Raw genomic sequence first — 24,557 nt, 5'->3', positions numbered from 1 at the left:
CTTGTATACAGAAAAATAGTGTACATCTAAATCACACTTATCAGAAACCTACTTCAATCAATTACCTTATCAATTATCTTGATGAATGGATTTGCTTTGAGTTTGAGAAAGACTGATCTGTGATCAGTTATAAAGGCACACAGAGAGAGGGTGTTTCAGTAGATATAAAATGGGAATGATAACAGTAGAGCAGAAAATACAAGAAAAAGATTTTAATGTGCACACTTTATGAAGTGGAATGCAGATATCAACTCTACAGTGCTTGTGTGGTCCTCTGGCTCTGCAGCACTAGAGCAATGGGAATGTACTGAAATAAAAGCATGAACAGGTTATTTGACAAAGCTAAATGTACTGAAATGGAAAAAGAAAAATACTTTTATAAAATATAAAGGTATTGCATGAATAAAAAAAATAAAATTAAAATTCCAATTCTAATACTTGATAGCTTAAACAGAAACAGCTATGATTTTCAGGCAAATGTTCACATACCAATATGATTTTTACTCCTTAGGAAATATTTATGTGCGCGTGTTATCCTCTTAAAACTCTACGGACTAGCTGGTGGAATATAAAAGTCCTTTACATAGCACGTACATGGACAAGTCATTTATATCAAATGAAAGCTCCCATTATCAGAAAGGTGGCTGTATTGTCTATCTTTTTGCCATAATACCACAGGTTTTAATTATTTTCAAAAATATCACAGCGACATTTTATTTCAGTAAGGCATAAAATGCAAACATCTCTTTTCTGTGCTGATCACTGATCTGTAAGCCCCAAATATCTTCAAACATTATATCAAATCTTACCTTAGGTTGCTAGCTAAAATTAGTTAAATTACTGGTTTACTTGTTTCTTGGCTTGCTTTGGTGAAAAATCATATTGAGTCAATACAACTTAAAACAAAATATGAAGTCCGATAGAAAAAGTAGGATAAACAAATCATCAGCAAAATCTTTAGATGAACAGCTGGGATACTCAAGCTTTCCATTGACACCTAGATTGGGCTTCTAGACAACTCAGAGGCCAATATATTCAACAAAACAATGTGGAAGCTCCCAGCACACAAAAAATGACTTGTCAATGGGTGAGGGCTAAAATGTGTTAGAGCACCACCTACATTTCTGATCAGTATAATGTGATGAACACATGAGCATACAACTGAAATGGCATGCTTTTAACATTAGACACGAAAAAAAGGAAAGGTTTATCATAAAGGTTTATCATAAAAATTTAAAACGTATACAATGTTATTTATTAATAATTGCAATAATTTCTTCAAATATAGGGGTTATCTGTAAAATGGGACCACTTTTATGAAATTAGTCCACTGCATGTGTGAACAGAGAGCTTTTAAATTTGATTGTGAAAACTTTCAGGTGGCAGCCCAAACATCCTGCAGAGTATAAAAGGTTAAGTACCCAAAAGTGAACCATATTGGACAAAACCTCCCTTTGGTGAGGTTTCAGGATTTTAGATAGTGGAGAAAACACGTGTGTGCAGTGTTTCTCACCAGATGTGCTAAGGAGAAGCTCCTCAGGCAAATGGATTTTCCCCAAAAGGGTCTCCAAAAGCATCTGCAGACACAGCAGACTGAGTAGCTGGAGTACTCTGTGACAGACGAGCAAAGGAAATCACGTATAAAATAAAAACAACCCCAAATTTCACATGTAAAACAACAACCATTACAGAATTTAACAGAACTATGCACATACTGTATTCAGGGGTGGTGAACCAAAAGGGTCATTTCCAAAAGTTTCATCAAAAAGGTTCAAGCCTGCTGCAAGAGTTGGGTTTGAAGTTGCAGAGGCTGGATTAGGAGAGAAGGCAACATCGAAAAGCCCTGCTGTTGGGGCCAGGGTCAGACCCAGAGGAGCAAGTTTGGATGGCCCTGGAAACAAGATGATTGATGTCATTATCAAACTGCATCAGTATTGCCATGTTGTATGCCTTAAACCATAAGTTACAGCTTATAAATGTATACCATTTGCGCTAACTGAGATTTGGTTAATGTCAAAGTCATCATGGTCTGCCACCTCCTGAGCCAAGCCAACCTTACTGGAAAAGTACTGGTCAAAGGAGCCATTGGTGCTTGGGTCAGTTCCTTGTTCAGCTTTCTGGGGCTTGACCATCTGGAAATCTTTGAACATGTCTTTCCCAGTTTTCTTCTCCTTCTCCCCAAGGGGGTCCAATGCTGTGAAGGCACTTTTGACTGCTGGTGGTTCTCCTTTCACTGGGGGACGGGGTGGAGGACGAGGGGGAACAAAGGCACCCTGCTGCCCACCCATCATTGCACTAGGAGGCATCATGGTAGGGAATTGATTTGGTTGGAATGGACTGGCCATAGGACCAGAGGCAGGACAGGCCGCAACAGGAGCTGCTGTTCCTGGTTGGCCCCAGGCTTGTGTGGCAGCTGGTGGACCAAAAGGTGAAGCTCCTTGTGGCCCCCATGAAGGTGCAGGCAGGCCTGCGAAGGCAGATGTTTGAGGGAACGGTTTTGGCAGTGTCCCTGGAACTGTAACTTGAGGAACACCACCCTGAGGAAACCTTGTGGGTGTCTGACCCCATGGAGATGGGGCTGTTCCAGGAGTTTGAGTGACAGAAGCAGGGCCCAGAGCCAATGAACCTATAGAACACCAAATAACATTTAATACGCATACTACAAAAATCACAAGCTTACTTTCAGTAACAGAAAATAATATGAGTCATAAAGCAATTAACATATGTCTCAACAAACTGTAGCACTGCAACTTGGCTCAGTATAAAAAAAAAAATTAGATCAGCCTTTTCAGTTATACCAAGAGCATTGATGGTGGAGGCTGGTGTGGTGTTAAATAGGTCAGCTGGAATGGAGGTATTTTGGTTTGAGGGAAGAGACTCATTCTGGGTTGGTGGAGCGAAGAGGTCAGCTCCAATCAGGTTATTTCCAGGTGACTGTGAAGGGAAATATTATTTAAAACGTTTATTTTTAATCTGCAAATAATTATACTGCCACTTGAGATTTAAAAAAATTTACGAAATTATGATAAAATGGTATACAAGTAAAAAAAAAAAAAAAAAAAACTAAAACAGAAACAACTTTTACATTAATACTCAATTGTGGATCAAGACAAAAATTAATAAATAAATCCCTTGGTGGATTGTTGACGGTCAAATACTTACCCTGCAATTTATTGGAGGAACAAGAAAACGTAAAGTGTTTTAGTGCAATTTCAAAATAATTGTGTTTCTTAGAAGTGCCAGTGAACAGACAATGAGCATGCAATTGTTTAGTAAAGCATGTGGTTAGTCATGGCAATTCTATGACATTGTGTCCATCTACCACTATACAAACATTAAATATTTTTTTCTATTATTTAGAAGGCTTGTAAAGGAACCTTTTCATTTAGATGCATGCCGAATATGTATCCAGCTTCTGTGTTCTTCAGAAGAGAAAAAATTATTGGCATTACTTGATGCAGTTCTTAATCATCAAAATGCACATTACCAATTTAAGACACTCTTATAGCAAAAGTACAATAATACCATGTCCCTTATAGGGATAGTTCACCCAAAATGAAAATTGTCATCATTTGCTAACCCTCATGTTGTTCTGAACCCATATGTCTTTCTTCAGTAGAAAACAAAAGGAAATGTTAGGCAGAATGACATTTACATTAGATGCTTTTTATACAAAGCAACTTACAGTGCACTTATTAAAGGGACAATCCCCCCGAAGCAACCTGGAGTTAAGTGTCTGTTCAAGGACACAATGGTTGTGGCTGAGGGGATCGAACCAGCGACTTTCTGATTACCAGTTATGTGCTTTAGTCCACTACCACCACCACCACCACCACCACCACCCCTCCATTTTCCACTCCATGAAAAAATAAGAAATGGAAGCGAATAGTAAATCATACTAACATGCTGCTCAACATCTCCCTTTGTGTTTCACAGAGGAAAATAAATCATAAGTGTTTGGAACACCACAAGAGTTGTGACCACCACAAAAAGTGAGTAAATGAAAATTGCAATTTTTGGGTGACCTATCCCTTTAAAACAAGTTTAGTAATGTGGTAGTTTCTGTGTGCTGAAAACCACCTGTAAACACCAAACACCTTCCCCCAAACCAAACTACACCCATATTGACTAATATCAGTACTAGGAGACAGCCTACAAGGACTTTCTCAACCATAATTTTTAAACCATCCTTTAGAGTACTTGTCTTGTAATACCACTCAAAAACATACATTATGCACATTTTTACATGAAGATCCTGGTCAAAAGTTAATGTTAACAAAAGGATGATTTAGCCAGCCTTGATTCACTGTAACACTGATTGTTTTGTTTATGCCTGCACAGCACAGTCCTTGTAGTCTCTCTCAGCATTTGACTGTATAGTAATACCAACTGACAACTCCCATGAGGAGTTTCTCATCACAAATGTTCACCTTCTCTCTCCTTCGCATGCATCCAGACTTCAAGCTTTGAGGCGGGGGACAAAGGGCTATTAACCCTCCATTTTGGGCAGTGGGTTGCAAGGTTTTGCCATTATTGATGGGTGAGGTTTCAAACATGAGCACTGATTTGCTTAATCCATTACACGGGAGAGGAGTTTGCTGGAAAGGTGGACCTAATTTGTAAAATCCATTTAAAATGGGTGGGCTAAAGTGGGCTTTGCTTTTGGCAATCAGATCGCTTAAAAGAAGCTTGTTTACTTGTGCATTTGAACTATTATGTGGCAACTGGATATCAAATAGATCATTTAATTGCTGACTGTTTAGAGAGATGTTTCCTCTCTGGCTTAGCTCAGAGTCTGGCCCATACAAGATGGAACTATTAAAACCTGACTCTTTACTGGAAGAATACATGGAAACTGACTGATCTTTGATGGGAGAAAATGGATCTTCACTAATGAGATCTGGACTAGGAAAAAGATCTGATGTGGATGAAAAGGGTCTGTCAGCTGGTGTATTGCTGATGGCAGGTGGGTACAAGGAGAACAGATTTCCTTTAGTGGTGACTTGATTGCCATCAATCACAACAGCAAAGTCAAGCAGCAGAACACTGTCAGGCTGATTTTAGGGGGACATACAAAAGAAAGGGAAACATGAAAGAAAAAAAAAAAAAAAAAAAAAAGGTGAGAGGTAGATTGAATCATACTTCGATAAAATAGTCAGATAGTTAGAAAATTCTTAGATATAGGAATTTTTAAAGAAATGATGTCCAAAGTTCTGCATCTGTAACATGAACATATCCAATAAAAAGTGTCTCAAACACCAGTAACAGGATGCGCTTTCATCCCATTTTTTTAGGTTTGGGTGCCATCTTCTGGCCAATGGGACTCTTGCATTTTAAATGTAATCATTGTAATCATTATGAGCAGTAATGCAGCATTTTATGATCCTTTTTTTTTTTTACATTAACAACAGCATATACAAATGCCTCTTAAATGATAAATAAGATCTGATGGATGCTTTGGCAGATGAGCATCTAGCATACATGAAGAAAATTAGCCTAAAGTTGTATAATGTCAGTCAAAGGTAGGAAAAAATTTAATGTTTAGTATTTATCAAGGCAAACTCTTTATACATTCAAAAGTGAAAGTCTTTGGATATTTTTAAAATAATATCCAAACTTAAAAGTATACGCTGAATAGTGATCATTACCGTAGGAGTGTGAATGTCTGGTGGTGTGGACATATCTCCGAACAGGTCCATCTGCTCCACAGTCTGAGAGAAATGCATACAAAACATGACAACTATGTTGTGAGGATTGCAGAGTCATGTGTTTGATTAGATTTTTATACAACCAATTTGATCTATAGTACAAATTTTTTAAAGTAGCGTGCACTTACCTTCACAGCATTTTCTTTGTCATCCAGGGTGAGTAAAGCATCACTACCATTCTAATGATAGAAAATAATGAAAGATTAATATTAAAGCTATACATTTTTAAATATTGAAACACAGGCCAAAACTGCTTATACCCACCTTGATCGCTGAACCATTTGCTTCACCCTGCAAAGGAAGCAATGATTTCAGTCATTTATAAAGAATGAAAAACAGTATATAATTTAGGGATAGGAGTCTTTTTTCCTCCTACTATAATGACAACTATTTGCTTTTCATTTAGAAAATAAATTGGATACATAAATAAAAAAAACTCTTAATGTAAATATACAAGTAAATTAAAAAGAGATCTACCTAATAATGTGAATACGCCATCTGAATCACCGAAGTGGGGTGGAGAGATTATTTAAATGTTCTGAAGATGGTCAAATGTTTAAAAAATGCAAGCAAATGCTTTTATTTTATTAAATGTAACAATTCATATTGATACTTATGTTTTCAGTTGTTTTGGATAAAGGTGAATGACTAAATGTACTTGTAAACATCAAGTCAGAAAATCCTACTTTTATCAGAAAGCATTAAAACCATCTCCAGCACCTTCATTGCAGCCTCCTCCTCTTTCTTCTTCATGTTGAAGATCAGCTGAAATATGTCCTTCAAATCAATGACCAGAGGCTCAGCCTGTGGGAAAGGCAGAAGAGTATGAATACTCTGCTTACACCTTGGATACAAATAATAAATAAATAATAATAAAAAAATTCATATTCGAATAAACATTGGATTTAAATAGAATTCACAATCACTGCATGCAGAGCCTTAAATATGCATGATTTGTCATCTGTGTAGATTTGTTATTGGCCTTTTTTGTGTCACATGAACAAACTAAGACCTGCTGAGTGGTCTTAATAGCAAAGAACTGGTGCTGTCCCTCTGCGCCACACACATATCCAAATGCCCGGTTATCGGTGACATCACGAGCGATGAATGAGATCTTATTCACCACATGTTCATGCTCTATAACCTGACAGAGACACAGACACAGACAAAATGAGAACCTGGCAAAAAGAAATCAAACAATAAAAGGAACCTTATTTTTAGTTCAATAATGTATGCATCCATGTAATTTACTAACCCCAGTTTTCTCATCCACAATTTTGATTCCTGTAAGAGAGATTTTCACCCAGATTCTTTGCTTGTGCTTGCCTTGAGAACGAGCAGCTATTGCCATGCCCTGTAAACATAAGTAAACACTAAATCAATGAGTAAAAACTGGGGCACTGAAGAAATTGCTAGTGCCATTAGCTTTAGAGACAGTCAAAGACTGCCTTGCAATCTCAACATTGTGAACCAATCAAAATTCACAGCAGAGGAGGTAGCCATTTTTGATTTTCACCTTTAGTTTCATCATGGAATCCTGACACATTTTATCCCCTCTGGCTTCTGGGACATCATCCACACCAATAAGCTTGGCTTTATACCTCACTCCATCACCCTGAAACCTGGCCAGCAGGAAGTCATCAGTCTTCTCTGGGACTGTGGAGGGAAAGGGAAAGTTTACAAAAAGAAAAAAAAAAAAAAAAAGATTGACATGTTTGCTGTAGGCAACTTCAACCTGATATAAAAAAATAAAAGAAATAAAGAGAAGGGCTGACAAAATTACTCAATTTAATTCCATTATTTGATCCCCAATTACACTACAGCTTTCAACAAATTAACAATATGCCAGAGGAGACACAGTCCACACTGTCTGACGTAATATGTGCAAAACAGGCCTAAATGATGTAGCAGCCAAAATGTCTGTCAGCTATAATAATTTCGCTTGGTCACTAGTTATCTGCGTTTCACTATCATTATTTAAACTAAGAGTACAAATCCAAATTTGGGCTAATGAACACATTTTAGGCAAACACAACTGCATAACATTATGCAAGCACTGTTATGAAATCATGTCTTTCAGAATGCTTGATTACTTGTCAAAATAATAAAATGCAACAGCCCTAAAAGAGAGAGAGAGGTTTTACAGTACCTTTTTTCCTCTCCTTCCAGAATGCAGCCTTGGTCACAGGTGCAACAGGTGTTGAGGTGGAGGATGTTGGTTCAGTGGAGGGTTCTGCTGAGGCAGCAGTTACAACTGGGACGGGCTCAGCATCAGATGGCTGTGACATTATGGGTGCTTTGTTACAGGAGAATGAGAGCTAAAGAAAGGGCAAAACTGAGCCAAAGAGGCACAAAAACAGAGGACAACCAGGGCAATCAGGTAGGATATTCAGCAACCACACATTCTCAGCACTGCACCTAGACAGGTAGGGAAGACGAGACAACAGAAAATGGGTAGTTCAAAACATTAAATCAAAAATACATTTCCAGTATCTATTTTGGCCATGTTTTAGTCACATGTATAAGCGTCTATTACACAGCTCTCTTCAATAGTTTATTCTGATCAGTCAATTGCTGCATGGACCGTTTAAATATTTACATATATGACCACTAAACGTATAATTAGCATAATTGTCCATGGCAACATGTCCAATTGTCCATGGCTAATTTTATGTCTTTCTGAGCATATGGTTTTCTTTTCACAGCAGTCTCTCATCATAGAATTGGCACCATCTTGCGACTCAAAATGGTTACTGACTTTAGTCAAAATGGTCTCAGTGGGTTTCGTACTAAATACCTTACCTAACTTGTCAAAAGAAAAAGTAACTTGGAATTGGTCATTAATTATATAAACGAATATTGTTGTGGTGTTCACATTGTTGCTAAAGCAGGCTGATGGTTTTCCCCAAGTTGTAATGGACTATTTTTCTTAGTGGAAGCTTTATGATAATCTAAAAGGAAGATAATTAAATAATGTATCATGTCCATGCATTTCTTTGGCAAGTTGCCATATAATAAGGCGGCACAAAATTCTGTAAAGGAATCTCTCACTTCCATTTCTACACCTAATCCCCATATTTTCTATTAAGCATAATGTAATTTTCCACACTGGATCCAAAACTTAAGCATCAGTTAAAATATAAATGCTTCAATTCCTAATTTTAGACATAAATGTGAACTCCCCACATAGAAAACAAAACTCTGCAATGCATGTGGCTGTGTGAGATATATAATGCATGAATCAATCTTTATCAGACTTCTTTCAGATGCCAAAAGGAAATGCTGCCCAACTAACAAAAGATTAGATTCAATTGATGTTACACAGTAACACTGCTCATCCAGGATCACTCAACAGATTGATAAACTTCTGCAGGTCAGTCTGTTAAACTCAAACAGTGTCCTATTCAATAAAAGGCAAATAAGGTAAGATTTAGTTAAATGTCTGAAAGACATACCTTATGAGCAGCCTATAGATGTTGTTTAACTGTGTATTTCTCAGTAAAAAGTGGAAAGAGCAAAGGTGGACAGATCAAAGTTTGAGCAATTAAAATGGGTTAATTTTATTCTAGCAGCTCTTCAGCCCTACAACACAGCTCCCACCCCATGGTTCTTAATGTCCTCCAAGTATTTATCCAAAACTATTTTTCCCTGTTTGGATTTGGAAAGAAAATCTGTCTGAGATACTGAGATTATCTGATGCTAATACACTTACAAATGTACATAATTGCAACAGGGCAGCTGCCAAAAGCAGCGGGGACAAAAACGGTCCAAAATGGAGCTGAAAATATTTTTATTAGTGGCAGCACAGAGATGCAAGCCATACTTCAATTTATTTGCAGCATTCAAGTTATCATTAACCCCACATTCTATTAGGTCATATGACAGAGTCATAAAATGCCCTTGAGTAGCTTGCTTCTTTTTTGTCTTTCCCAATAAAAAACTAAGACAGTTTACATAGGCATATTCTATATAAATTATAATCAGAATGCATAAATGTATAAATAAAATAATGGCAAATCATTAGCAAATAATACATTATTTTAAGAGTCTAAATGGTGCTTTTTATGGTGCTCAACAGCTGACAACATTAAACTGAAGAAGAAAAAAAAAAAAGACATGCAAAGCAATACTAGTAGAAATATAAACAGAGCTTATCAGCGGAGTTTGGATTACAGTGCCTTGTTATCAAGAGCGGAAAACAGTGGCAGGATTGCTGTAATATAATTCTAATTATTGCCCAGTGGCCAGGGTCATGGAATGTGAAATCATCAACCATAAAAAGGGTGACAAGTGCAACCTGCATGATTTTTTTTTTCCACTCAACCACACAATAAAATTGTCATAAAAGTAAAAAAAAAAAAAAAAAATGAATCAGTATAATCTCGTCACTGAAGCCACTCAGTACATTATACAGAAATTAGTGCTTTTGAATCTTCAAAAATAAAAATGCAACCAATTAACCCATGTAATGGCTTGTTTATATTCTTATGAGGACTTGTCTCACAGCCCTGGCTGTTAAGTAACTCGAGTAGAGCCCAAAGTCACAACAGTTACGTTTCATTAAAACAGAGGATTCAGCAACAGTTGAGAGAGTTCATAAACGGGGGCAATAATTCTACATCAGCATCCTTACAAGTATATAAGACCAGTAAAGTGATACATTAACCCATGTTAACCATGCACAAAATGTCCTCTTCCTAACAAAAAGACTATTATGAGGTTCAATACATTACTTATACCTTTACTTTGAGTACTAACAGGAACAAAAAAAACGAGGAATAACAGATTAAAAAATATATACCAATGTTCATGCCAAAGCATCTTATGTATCATTTTTGCTGGTTCTGACATTCTGCATTAAATCTCAATCACCACGTGCTGTTAAATTTCCTTCTAAATTTCACTTCATGCACGGTCCGTTGTAGACCATAACTGTGAGCATTCAGGAAAAACCTACATTTTATTTGATTTTAGGTTCCCCTTAATTGCCCGTTTAATATACAAGTAATATATAAGTTTTATTTTGGCCAGTAACTCTTGCGAAGTGTTTGAAATCCCTAAATTGGGCACTCAAAACTAATATGCACGTGACAACATAATTTAAAGTAGGCCTATGCATAAGTAGGACACGCAGTTAAGTTTAAATTAATTTCAACACCTGCTGACAGTCATTTCAATTTTATAGGCCAATTAAATCCCGTTTCATAAAATTTCCTTACCTTTTCCCCAATCATCACATTATGTTCCCCCGATAAGAATGATACAAAGTTACGCCGAACTTACAGGTAAGGCTATTTTTAAATAATAAACAACAGTACACACACGCCACTTAGATAGGGTTAATAATATTCGAGGATGGAGTGCCACCGATTCATTCACTTACCGCAATTATGCATTCTTGAACTCCATACCTGGAACACTGATAGCAAACCTATAATTGTACAGACGAGCACTATGGACAGTTTGAATGAGTGTTGAACCCAAATCACCAGCTTGCTCCAGACGGGCAGTCCTCAGCCTCCTGAAGTTGATCCTGCTGAGGACTTGGTGCCAAACTGATCGAGACTCGAGCGCCTCCCACAGGTACCGCGATTAACCCAACTTAACTCTACCTTTATAACCTTTATGCCTACTGCGTTATCTTAGTTAACTACGTAAGAACACCTGTTCTGATGTAATGCGAAAGCAACTTTGTGTTAATAAACACTATTAATTACAGCAACTGAAATCCAAGGCACGGGCTTATGCTCACGCACTGCGTTCATTTATTATGCTCAAATATGTCAAATAAGAAATTAATTGGAATTGTTTCGTACATTCACATAAACTAAATGCAATGTGCAGATGGCTTTTTCCTTACACTGGAACATGTCTGAAAATGCATTCTTTTGTCCATCCTTCCTTCCTTGCTACCCTTCCTCTGCTGACACTGCTGCCATACACAAGGGTAAATAAAATGCTTATGAAACTAAAGAGGGATTAAAAAAAGTCAATGGGCTGGTTATTATTAAAGGGTTATGCATGCAGTGGTGTGCCTCATGTTATTTCTAACATATATATATATATATATATATATATATATATATATATATATATATATATATATATATATATATATATATATATATATATATATATATAAAACTACGGCAACACATCCTGTCGAACTGACGTGACCCATATGTCAGACGAAAGATCACATCTCAGTGTCTTCTTTAACAACCAAAAGTTTTGTTTTTTTATCATCTTCTTTCTGTACACTTTTTAAAGGGTAAAGACGATTTCGTGAGTAACTAGTCTTGAAAACTACCATGTTTTCACACTAACTTTGCTCACTGTTTGTCACATAAAAAATATACAATAATTATGCATACAAACTGGTGCATGCCTTGATCAATCAGATCTATGACAGGTTTTTTAATTTTAATTTTCTAGTATTAATTATAATCTGTTTAACTTTACTCCATATACTTATATTCATCTGCAACAAACTGATTTATATGTGTGGAAAAGAAAAGGAGGAAATTATTTTGTGGAAGAAAAATACACATTTATTTGTTTGTTACCGTTTAGATTAATTTTATGAGCGTCGCAGTTGTGACGTAATTGGCGCGCTGGCACTCTCCCGCTTTTAGGCTGCGTTTCATTTCAAATTTTAATCCCCTTCCCACCCAAGCTTCACTCCGTCTCATGGACTCACTGTAGTCTACTTCACTGCTTACGTTGCGCGAGTGTCCACTACTGTAACCCTTGATCACTTGGAGCATGTTGAAGGCTGATATCAGTTTGTGGAATAATTTTGTGATTTTTGCACCTGTGAAAACAATGTTTTCGGAGATTATTTCAGAGGTTTATGCATAAATCACATATGTTTATTTTTGTTAGATAGGATTAATCAAGATTTACATGAACAAAAATGTAAACATAACAATGAAAACTATTACTGTGTGATAAATAGTTTAAGGTAGCTACAAGTATTATGCTGTTAAATCTCAATATAACTTTTCTAAACTGCTTAATTGACCTAACTCACTTCTATTATACAATAGAGTTGTGTGGGGGGTTTTTTTTTTAAGTGCAATCTGCTGTCATATCACAATCAAGTTGCATTGTGGGATATGGAGCTGCCTGAAGCTTACATCAGAGTAGGATCACTCCCTTGGTCAAAACCGAGGGGTTGAGTGTCTGTCAGTAGAAACTTCCCTTGCTCACTTAACAAAATGTAGTAAAGTAGTAAATCTCCTTGTGAGAGACGTAATAGGGGTCGTTCCCCATATGGTGCACAGAGAGAATGTCACAGCCGTTATTTTCTCACAAAAATGCAGAAAGAGTTTTTGGAAACAACTTCCAAAAAGTCTCCTGTATGCAGCGCTGACTGTGGCATTGATAAGGTTGAAGTCAGCTGACGTCACTGGACTTCCTGTTGCTGAAGGCACACTGCACGAGTGTTTGTGTTTGTAGCCTGCTTAGCATTGCTTATTCTCATATGTTCATCATTTTATCTTTTGTCATTTTACCGCGTTTCAGGTTTTTCCCCCTTTTCTACTTTCATCTGCGTGTATTTTACCTGTTACTGCTGACGCTTAGCTCGAGTCTGTGTTTGTAGCCTGCAAGTTTTTTGGCATCGCTTATATATCTGTTTTCAGCCTTTAATCCTTAACATCTGCCATTTTTAATCGCACATCAGATTTTCCCTTGGATTATTCTCTTATCGTGATTCAACTGCGCGCATATTCCACCTACATCCGCTTTCTATTTTTATCGAGATTAAATTGCATGCGTATTTCAGCACGCACCCATTTTCTTCACAGATTATTGGATCGATCTCAAAGCACCGCTTATCAAGAACAACAACAAACAATTGCATGAGGAATTCACATCAATCTCAACACTAACCACTCAGAAACAACCAACAACAACAAACAACTGCGGTAAGATTGTGATAAATGTAAGGAATTAGTCAGGTTGATGGAGAAGGTTAATGAGTTAGAGACATGCATCTGAACGCTAGTGGAGGTCATTGAGAAAGAGAAGCCGGTAGATACTGTATCGGATGTGAGTAGAACAGCGAGCAACACAAACATTTTGGTTCCGGCTGTAGAGCCCCTGCAGCAATGCATTTGGGTGACGTCTCGGCGGCATACTCGCTCAGCAAAGAGACACCAATCTCCCGTTCATGTTAGGGTATACAATCGATTCTCTCCGCTCAGTGATACACCCACTGAGAATCATGTTGAAAGAGCCCTTGTTATTGGTGATTCTATTGTAAGGAACGTGGAAATAGAGACTCCAGCCACAATTGTTAATTGCATTTTGGGTGCCAGAGCGTCTGACATCAAATCAAATTTACAAGTGCTGGCTAATTCGAAATGTAGATTCTCTAAAACTGTTATTTATGTTGGCACTAACGATGTCCGGCTTTGCCAGTCGGAAATCACTAAAGATAATGTTAAAGAGGTGTGTGAATTTGCAAAAACAATGTAAGACACTGTAATATGCTCTGGTCCCCTCCCTGAGTGGTGTCTGGATAATATAATAGTATTTATAAACACTTGGAAGAGTTATTGGGGTAGACCTGACCTGCCGCTCTCCTCTCTAGTAATTTGGCACATAGTCTTAATAATGATAGTATTTGACTAACTGGGGCCCAGGTCAGGAAGCAGACAAACTGGTTAATCCGAACATCTGCTAGCTGCCTTGAGACGTCACACAGGTCACATAAACTACAACACATAGAGGCTGTGTCACCTAGATGTCTCATAGACTGTGTCTGTTCCCCAAACTACCAACCACAAAACCCTCACTAAATTATTTAGAAAATGTTTTATTAAGGTCAAACTTGAAGAAAACAAAAACAAATTAAAGATAAACATCATATAAAAATAGGTCTATTAAACATTAGATCTCTTTCTACCAAAGCACTAATTGTTAATTAAATTATTACAGATCATAGTTTGGATGTGCTCTGTTTGACTGAAACCTGGCTTAAACCGGAAAGAATATGTTAGTTTAAATGAATCTACTCCCCCAGGTTATTGTTATAAACATGAACCTCGTCTGAAGGGTCGAGGAGGAGGTGTTGCTACAATTTACAGTGAGGTTTTTGGTGTTACTCAGAGGACAGGATATAAATGTAAGTCTTTTGAACTAATAATGCTTAATGTGACATAGTCAGATATAAATAAATACCCTTGCTACAGTGTATAGATCACCCTGGCCTCATTCTTATTTCCTTGGTGAATTAGCAAATTTTTTATCAGATCTTGTAGTTACTGTAGATAGAGCTTTAATTGTTGGTGACTTCAATATACACATAGATAATGAAAATGACACATTGGAATTGTCATGTTCACTGTTGTCTTTTGTTTTTGTGCTGATTAGTTCTCATTCCCTGATTGTTTCCCCAGGTGTTCCTTATTCCCTTGTTTGTTCCTTTATGTATTTAAGTCCTTGGTTTCCCTGTCTCCAGTGTTAGTTCTTGCATGTGTTATGATCTGGTTTCCTTTGTTTTTCTTTGTCCTGAGTTTTCCTGGTTTTATTAATAAAAGCTGCACTTAGATCCACATTCTCTGCCTGCCTGCGTCACAGAAGAACTAACCTAGGATGGATCTAACAGTAATCTTCCTCCAGTTGAGCCGAGCGAACCTCCCTTTAATTGAATACTCGCGTATGTTTTGCACCATTGCCAGATGCACTGGATATGCGGACCGACACCTAAAATCCATCTACCAGATCGGCCTCCTTGCCCATGGATGGGAGGAGTTGCCGGAGACTGGTGAGTACACTTGGATGGAGTATGTGGATATGATTTTGGAGAGGTTTGCTCCTGAGGGTACTCTCAACAAGCCAACGCCCACACCTGCCACGGCCAACAAGCTGGAAATCTCGTCCATCCCAGAGCCAGCGTTGCCAGCCTCGTCCGTCCCAGAGCCAGCGTTGCCAGCTTCGTCCGCCCGGAGGAGGAGGAGAAGAGGAAAGGCTTCTGCTCCCCAGTCTCTGCCTGCCACGGTCAGCGAGCCAGAGCCCACACCTGCCACGGTCAGCGAGCCAGAGCCCACGCTGCCACGGTCAGCGAGCCAGCACCTGTAGCCTCGACCATCCCAGAGCCAGCGCCTGTAGCCTCGACCCCAGCCTTCCGAGCCTTCCAGGGCTCCGCCTTCCAGGGCTCCGCCTCCTGAGCCTTCCAGGGCTCCGCCTCCCGAGCCTCCCAGGGCTTTGTCTTCCATGGCTCCGCCTCCCAGCTATACTCCAGACTAAACTGCACCAGCTCTATGTTCCTATGTCTATCTGTCAGTGGATTACCAGCATTCTGATGGACAGGCAGCAGCTTGTGAGACAGGGTAAGTAATTCACTTGCTGGCCATCTGGTGCAGTCAAAACAACCTGGAGCTGAACATGCTCAAAACGGTGGAGATGATTGTGGACTTTAGGAGGAACATCCCAACACTGACCCCCCTCACCATTCTGAACAGCACTGTGGTAGCAGTAGAGTCATTCAGGTTCCTGGGTACTACTATCTCACAGGACCTGAAGTGGGAGACACACATTGACTTAATTGTGAAAAAGGCCCAGCATAGGTTGTACTTCCTTTGCCAGTTGAGGAAGTTCAACCTGCCACAGCTGCTGCTGATACAGTTCTACTCAGCAGTCATTGAGTCTGTCCTCAATAAAAATTTCAATAACTCTCTGGTTTGGTTCAGCTACAAAATCGGATATCAGAGAACTACAAATGACAGTTCTGAAAGATGAGAGGATTATTGGTTGCCCCCTGCCCTCCTTTCAAGAACTATACAATTCCAGACTGAGGAAAAAGGCTGGAAAAATCACTCTGGACCCCACTCACCCAGCCCAATTACCTTTTTGAACTATTGCCTTCTGGCTGACGCTTTAGAGCTCTAAGCACCAGAACCGTCAGGCACAGTAAAAAAAAATTCCCTCAGGCTATCCATCTCATGAACAGTTAAAACTGCCCCATTTAGCAATAATGTGCAATTCACATTATATTTTATGTGATTTTTGTGTATATTTTATATTTACCCAACACATCCAACCTCTTCTGCATTACATTTCCCTGCACTGTATATAACAGACATGTATGTATGCATGTGTGTGTGTGTGTGTCTGTGTGTATATGTATGTATGTATGTACACTACCGGTAAAACGTTTTGAAACACTTATTCTTTGATTTTGTTTTTTTTTATTCACATTTTAGAATAATAGTAAAGTCAGAAAAATGGAATAACATAAATGGAACTATGGGAAATATATTGTGACTAAACAAATTCAAAAATAAATAAATCTTGACAAGAAATAGAAATAAACCTTGTGTAAACTGTCAGCTTTACGCTAAACTAACTATTATATGCATATGTTACCAGGTACAATAATATTTTTTTTTAATCAAGAAAATTCACGTTGGATCATAATTAATTTTTTCTAGTAAGAGCTTTGATATTAGGGCAAAAATCATATTCTTGATAATAATATTTGCATTGTTTTCCTGTAAAAATATCTAAAACTCCTTAGAAACAACACTGCATATTATATTTAGGTTTTTCAGAGAATGTATTTTTAACATGTGTATTTTGTCTTACTGTACTGGCTAATCAAAACAAGTGAAAAAATCAGTGCTGAAGAAGTAATCCAAATAATTTAGTATATGTTACTGACCTTGAGTAATCTAACGGAATACATTACAAATTACATTTTACAGTATGTATTCTGTAATCAGTAGTGGAATACATTTAAAAAGTAACCCTCCCAACACTATATGTATGTGTGTGTATGTATGTATGTATGTATGTGTATATATATATGTGTGTGTATTGTCTTATTTTGTATTCTATATATACTTAATTTTCTATTCGATTTTGAATAATTATTTATTATTATCTATGTCTTGTTGCTGTTTTGTATTGTTGTGCATGCATTTTAGCCAATGACGACATAATTTGTTTTGACAACACACAAGGATCAACACATTCCTGAAAGTCCCAAAAAAGATCTATCTATCTACCTTTTTAATACTATATATAAATACTATTATAGGTTATAAATATAGGGTATAATAGATGACAGTGGCAATAACTTCACCTTGGACACGAGCGTGAGTAAGCATGTAGTGTAAACCATGGAATAACAAATGCATAAATGTAGTGTAAACAAAGATGCAAATTAATTCATTGCAATCAGCTGTCTCCTCAAAAAACGCCGTTTGCGAGCAGCAGCAAGCCGCATTCCCCTGGACATCTGATGAGTTACGCCATGAAGCGCACGTATACACAGCTGTCGTTCACTCTGCTCTGCAGTGGGTAATGGCACCAAAATAACAAAAAAACTAAACGAATGATGAAAAAATGCTTTTGATTGGTAGCACTTATAAGACACAAGTTGCCAGCTCAGGGTGCTGACCCACCAAAGACTGTCCGATTAGAGACGAAAACGAAGATGCAATAACTTTCTGGGAATAACCCATTTATTGTCACCACTCAACAGACTGGCTTGTATGGTTGTGGTTTTCTATAAAATAAACAGTAACATAAACATGAATATACATAATAATTACAACAATTAAACATATGAGCAACAATGTAGCATGATAAAATAACATTAATAATTAAACAGGCACATTATTAGAATAAACTGAAAGCAAATGTAAGATAGGCTGTAACCTTTATGTTATATGCCACGCACAGCTGTAATCTGACACCTTGTAAGGCTGTGAAGCTTGTATGGCGCCGCTCTGTCGGGGTTATGAGAGCGCATGCGCGTAATAAATTGTTCACAACAATTCTCCCATTAAATATAGAAAAAAATACAGCAAACTTCACTTCAAACTATAACATAACATGTAATAATAAAGCAAGTGTAACTCTAGTGCGGACAATAATAAATGTATACAGACATACGAGCTAGAGTGTTGCAGGCATGAAAACAATTGGGAATACACACACATCTCTATGGTATATCGTTACATCATTATAACTTGTTTCCCAGAGCGAATACAGTCCTTGTAGACTGTATAATTAAGGATTACAAACTTACTTTTGCATTCACGCACAACACTTCGTCCGAAATGCGCTATATAAACAGTTTATACTGCTTTAGCTTCAGCGTCAGTCTCCGTGTCCCGCTGCACTGTTAATACTGTCTCTGTGAGGGCGGGGGAGATCACCTGGACAAGGTTTCTGGACGCTGATTGGCTCAGGCAAGGTGCTGTGTGTGTGCATGTGCCTCAAAATACAGAGGGGGAGATTTTAGAGAGAGGTTAGTAACTATAGCCTTTTTTACAAATGATGAGTCGCGTTGTGTTCATGCATGTTTGTGATGACGTAAGATGAATGCAAATGGACCGGGGTTCGATAGAATCAAGTGAGTGTGAAACCACACCAGCGCTGCGGGGGGCAGTGGGAACAATGACACTCTGAATCGGACCGCAGCAAACGTGCCCAGTGTGAAAGCCTCTTAAGTATACTTGACAATAATAATGTGGAGTTATTAATTTTCATACACGCCCGAAGGGCCGTGACCTCATATACACATTCTTACACAAGTGTTCTATGTAGTGTAGGACTAAGTTACCCATATCATTCAAATGCAATGTCAAGTGAACTGAATCGATAGGAAACGTCTCCGGTTACTCACGGAACCTCTGAGATGCAGGGAAAAAGACATTGCAAAACTTGGCCACACTACTACGTCAGAGTTTTGAGGAATGAGCGATATGTTCTTGTCCCTCATAATTTCATAAGAAATTATGTTTGAGTGCCCACTTATATAGGCCAAATGCGCACCTAAAGGGGTGGAGCTCAAACATCATTGCCAATAACAAGACTGGTGTTATGATACAAGGGATTCAACTAGGTCGTGGAAAAGGGATTTCCCCATTGTGTTCTGCATGTCTCGTTCCCTTCTCTGGAGTGAGACGTGGTCATGTGTCTGTCACTGTGGAGAGAGGAAGTGGTAAGGACCACCACCTGGTGATTGTTAAAACGAAATACCTGTGTCTCATTACAGTGATGATGGAGACAGACTTGAAGGCTACCAAGAATGCAGCCTCGATCAAAAGAGAGAGAGTCCAAGACACGCACTCCCCAAAGCTGAAAGCTATTTATAGTCATTAGTGTGAAGCTATACTGAGAGAGTGTTTGTTGCTGAAAAGCCAATACCTTGATTGTGAAGCTGAAAAGCCATTACTTTGATTGTGAAGTTGAAAACGCTTACAGACTTACCTAGACTGCCACCCAGGTTCCCACTTCCTTCTTGCTGAAACTTTTACACCTTCATCTCAGGGAACCGAGGTTACGGGAGTAACCAGGCACATTTTCCATCTTACACAGCCTCATCCAATAAAGACCCATAAACTAGCAGTTGGACTCCAGCCTTTATTTTTTGAACACAACCAGGGGTGTAAAGTAACAAATTACAAATACTCACATTACTGTAATTAACTACTTTTCCCAAGAATTGTACTTTTTTAAGTAGTTTAAAATTGTATACTTTTACCTGAGTATATTTTAAGTGCTGTATCTGTACTTTTACTGCACTATTTTCCCACCATCTGTGTTCGCTACTTCTCTGTCCTGATTTTATTTTTATCTATCAACATGATTGGCTACGAGAGTCTTGTGACTCCCGTCAAATCAAATCACACATATAAAAACTTGAATGGCAGCTGCAGATCTGGCGCCAACTGTTATGAATGCGGAGAATGCCTCAAGCACAGTTTACAGCTGAACATAACCGGCCACATCTGAAAGGGATTTTTGCAGTGAAAAAGGCCAATTGCATGATCATGTCATGTGAGTTTTACTTGCTCAAGCCAGATATCAGCATTAATCATGCCTCTAATTTGAAGAAACATATTTAGGTAAATTTCATATTTCTTCTTACTAGTTTTTGTGTGTTTATAACGTATCCTGTATTTTAAATATCTATCACTGAGATTATTGGGCAGCTGTGAGAGATTAATGAAATATTATAAATAGGGCTGGGCAATAAAATGATCTAGATGTTTATCTGCAAAAAGAGAAATCTACTCGATCAAACTTTTCAGTAGTTTTCTATATTTAGCCTATGTTATACATCTGGAACAGGGGTATTCGTTGCATCAATTGCGATAGCAAGAGCACCACTGGTTGGTTGATCTACATAAAATATAAAAGATTGACTTTTTATTTCCTGACATCTGTTGCTGCACAACGTTTGATTGACAGACGGCTAATGTTTGAGTGCTAATGCGGTTCGCACCTAAATTATCAAATACACTTTATAATTCCGCCAATGCCCATCTTGGTGAGGATTTAATGTAAACGCAGTCATTTATGTCTAAAGTGAATTTGAAAAGTGGGACAAAAAGCATATTTGCAACAAAATGTTGGACTTGAAGTGTGCATGTAACTGAATAGAGGACTGTCTAGTAGGCTATGTCATATAAAGGATATTAATCAAATATTTTTAATAATAATATTTTTTAATAAGATATTGTTCCCTTTTTAATAATACTGACCACTGATGTAAAGAGTGTGTTAATTGGTATAATAATTTAACAGGAAAATTATTATAATTAAATATTTTATAATTATGATTAGCCTTTATAAAGATAGAAAAGAGCAGAGTAATAGAAAATATTGCAGAGCAATATTTCAGCAGAATATTCCACCAGTTACAAACATCAGAAAATTGTGCATCATGCATTAGAATGAAACATGAAACTATTTCTTGGCATTTCTTGGAGGCACATGGATTAGACTACTTTTATGCTAATTTATGTGATTTGTGGAGCTTTAATATTTTAGCACCGATTCACTTTCATTGTATGGACCAACAGAGCTGAGATATTCTTCTAAAAATCTTCATTTGTGTTCTGCGGAAGAAAGTCATACACATTGAGAGTGAGTAAATTATGAGAAAATTTTCATTTTTGGGTAAATTATTCCTTTTTAAGTGTGATGTAGCCCCTGTACTAAACAACTTTTCCCATGCCTGCGCTACCTCCTCTATTGTGCATGGCATGACGTGCCAAGTGATCCTGCTTATTTAGCTTTTTTTTTTTTTTGCATTCCTTGCATTGTTTGAACATTTTATCCACAACAATTTGTTTTATGCAAAACAATAACTCTCTGTCTGCATTAAGGGAAATTTAGACCCTACACATAATCTGATTTCTCAGATCACAATTGAAATTCTCAAAACTACTTGTTCAACCTCCACATCATCTAGTCACTTGTGCACATCATAAAAGGAATTTCTTATTCTTTTTAACAAATTTCCAATGCTTTGGTACATTCATGCAATTGTGTCATGAACACCGAGATAGGCGCCTCCTCAACCGGCCATCATATTGACTCTGACACTACAATTCCCATAAACCCACATACCTGGTCTAATTGCACTACAGCTGTTCCCTATCTCTGCCTCTCTATTTAAACCCTGCCCGTTGTTTCACTCATTGCAAAGTCTTGTTTGCACCGGCTACATTTCTGAGTGTTATTGGTTATTCTATCTGATCTGCACCGTACCAACCTTGCCCTGTTTATCTGACCACGTTTGTTTGCAACCTGCCTTCATTGAACTCTCGCCTGTCACTCGTATATTGTTTTTTGCTGCCTGCCCTGATCATCTGCCTGTTTGACATTGACTCTGCCTGCCCACGTTTACCCTGTTTGCCTGTTGCTTGACCCTCGCCTGTTATAACCTGCGATTCTCAATAAAATGCTTATGGACCTTCGTTACAATTGTCTGCTGTTTACTACATTATCAATTGCTTATGCCATATTGATCAAAATATATTATACTGGTTCTCAGTTGAATAGTCTTACAATAGTCTTGTTTTTACCATCTAGAATTTTGCACAGTCTTAATCTAAAATGATAACTAATGATTATTTTAAAAGTGCAGGCTTGAGTAATCAAATTTGTAGGAGTACAGATTAGCTGATAAAGCATTCAAATTTAAAAAGATGGGACTTTTCATCTAGGAGTTTTAGTGCAGTTTTGAGTTGAAAGTGAAAAACTAGACACACGTCCGTTTGCAAATCTTTTACCAAACGTATACAGGATTTGTGCGAAACTTTAAGTGTTTTGGGATTTTTCAGGGTTAATCAAACAACACTCCACGTTAGTTAAAGTCTACCAGTGCTAGTGTCTTAACAAACAGGAAAATGCCTGACAGAGGAGTGCATCATGCACAGTGCAGTTCATGTCCCCTCCACCTTCCTGAGTGAGCCAAGGGGAAATGTCTGAAACATTAAAAAGTGGTGTTCTCAGCACATAGCTGTGGCATAAAGGACATGATCTGTCCATGGACCTCCACTTTGCCTGGCAAATGTTCCACTTTGACCCTGCACAAGGAGACCACCAAAGCTGTATTGTTCTGTGACATGGTTGAATTTGATGAGGGTTTTTTTTTTTAAGTTAAGAAGGCAGCTGACTTGGCATGGATGAGGCGTGGCTTCCTGATAGGTCATCCACTTTGAGAAAAGGAATCTAGGCAAAGGGAAAGAGAGATCGGATGGAAATATCTTTGTCTATGAAATATTAAGGTGCACCATAAAAAAAAATATTTGAAAGAATTCAAATAGAGGCAATTATTTTGCATATTTATCACACAGTGTGAATGTTAGATTGTGAATTAAGAATTAAATCATACAATTTGTTTGTTAGTGTTCTACCTAAGGATGTGGTACTGGACATAAATAAAAATTATAGAGTTAATATATTGTTGATTTATTGTAATAAATAGTGTGAACATTAACATTTAATAGCATCCACCAAAAAACACACACATTCTCAAGAGCCTGTTACTAGTATAAATGTTTTGGACTTTTGATATGTCAATAGTATTTGTTTGAGAACTGTTTGCAACATGTCTGTGAAGTCAATGATAAACGTCAGCAAACAACTGTGGTGAAAAAGTGTATTTAAAAAAAAAAAAAAAAATGTATCACTGCAGAGACACTAAAGCAAGCACATATATTACTTACTTGTTGAAAAAGTTCATTGCATTATTTAAGCTCATTTACCTTTTAACATTCCCTCCATTAAGAAATCTAAACTCCAGAATTAGCTAACCTTGAAGTATTTTAATTACACTTACATTTATGCATTTGGCAGATGCTTTTTTCCAGTGCGACTTACGCTGCATTCAAGGTATTCATTTTTTTAATCAGTGTGGAATCAGTTATATTTGGAAACACGCATATGTGTAAAACTAAAGTAATAGCCTTTGTTCTAGGAGACACAGAGTATGAATAAAAAGGTCTGATCTACATTGGTGTGTTGATCTCATGACTATCTGACCTACAACCTTTGAAACAGTGAGACACATCCAAATGTTTACACTGTTCCCCACAGTACACAATGATTAGTTTCTGCAAAAATAAAAAATCTGTCATCATGCATTTAGCTTCATATCATTCTAACGTTTAAAAGTGAAGACATTTTGAAGAATGTTGATGCTGTTATTTTTTCCATGGAAGAAAGTGTTTTAACCAACATGAGTGTGAATAAATGATGACATAATTAACATTTTTGAGTGAACTATCACTTTAATAAAATAGTATTGAATATTTTTTTTAAATGTCATTAGAAATGTTTTATTCTGTAACAAAGTTTAAAAGATGTTTCGTAATTTATGATAGCAAATAGGTAAAAGCAAGCTCAAACATCTGTCTTGAAGTATATTGCTCAGACAATCATTTACAATAAATGATGTGGCATCATTGGATTGTAGAAATCTGGGAAAACACATGGATATATATAAAGAATACACAAACTTAAAACATTTGATGACACACTTTTTAAACTCCTTATCAACATCTGATTGAAAAGCTTGATGTTAATTATTAA

General features: G+C 37.4%; 1 protein-coding gene across 4 annotated transcripts; it reads right to left on the bottom strand.

Moving 5' to 3' along the window:
* Nucleotides 1-118: 118 nt before the first annotated feature.
* On the bottom strand, nucleotides 119-11,317 carry dab2 (DAB adaptor protein 2). 4 transcript variants are annotated; one of them, XM_052107795.1, is made up of 15 exons: nucleotides 11,092-11,317; nucleotides 7,858-8,120; nucleotides 7,225-7,364; nucleotides 6,964-7,062; nucleotides 6,721-6,852; nucleotides 6,429-6,512; nucleotides 5,973-5,999; nucleotides 5,837-5,887; nucleotides 5,649-5,711; nucleotides 3,378-3,422; nucleotides 2,799-2,934; nucleotides 1,985-2,626; nucleotides 1,716-1,891; nucleotides 1,514-1,611; nucleotides 119-307 (listed from the first exon to the last, which is right to left on the bottom strand). In XM_052107795.1, the coding sequence occupies exons 2-14, from the start codon at nucleotides 7,994-7,996 to the stop codon at nucleotides 1,537-1,539; spliced, it is 1,809 nt and encodes a 602-aa protein (XP_051963755.1). In that variant the 5' UTR covers nucleotides 7,997-8,120; nucleotides 11,092-11,317; the 3' UTR covers nucleotides 119-307; nucleotides 1,514-1,536. The 4 variants fall into 4 exon arrangements, with proteins under 4 accessions (XP_051963755.1, XP_051963746.1, XP_051963739.1 ...); XM_052107786.1 differs by lacking the exon at nucleotides 11,092-11,317 and adding an exon at nucleotides 9,164-9,203 and having other exon boundaries at nucleotides 7,858-8,126; XM_052107779.1 differs by having other exon boundaries at nucleotides 120-307; nucleotides 7,858-8,126.
* Nucleotides 11,318-24,557: the final 13,240 nt, after the last annotated feature.

Source organism: Xyrauchen texanus, chromosome 3 (genome assembly GCF_025860055.1).
Source record: "Xyrauchen texanus isolate HMW12.3.18 chromosome 3, RBS_HiC_50CHRs, whole genome shotgun sequence".
Classification (NCBI taxonomy): domain Eukaryota; kingdom Metazoa; phylum Chordata; class Actinopteri; order Cypriniformes; family Catostomidae; genus Xyrauchen; species Xyrauchen texanus.
This window is presented reverse-complemented; position numbering and strand designations above follow the sequence as displayed.

Bases quoted from the DNA above. Each gene is read 5' to 3' on its own strand.
- dab2 (XM_052107795.1), bottom strand. From the start codon at position 7,996: ATGTCACAGCCATCTGATGCTGAGCCCGTCCCAGTTGTAACTGCTGCC. The intron at 6,000-6,428 runs GTGCTGGAGATG...CTTCCTTTGCAG, and splicing joins AGGAGGAGGCTGCAATGAAG to GGTGAAGCAAATGGTTCAGC. The intron at 5,712-5,836 runs GTAAGTGCACGC...CATTTCTCTCAG, and splicing joins ACAAAGAAAATGCTGTGAAG to ACTGTGGAGCAGATGGACCT.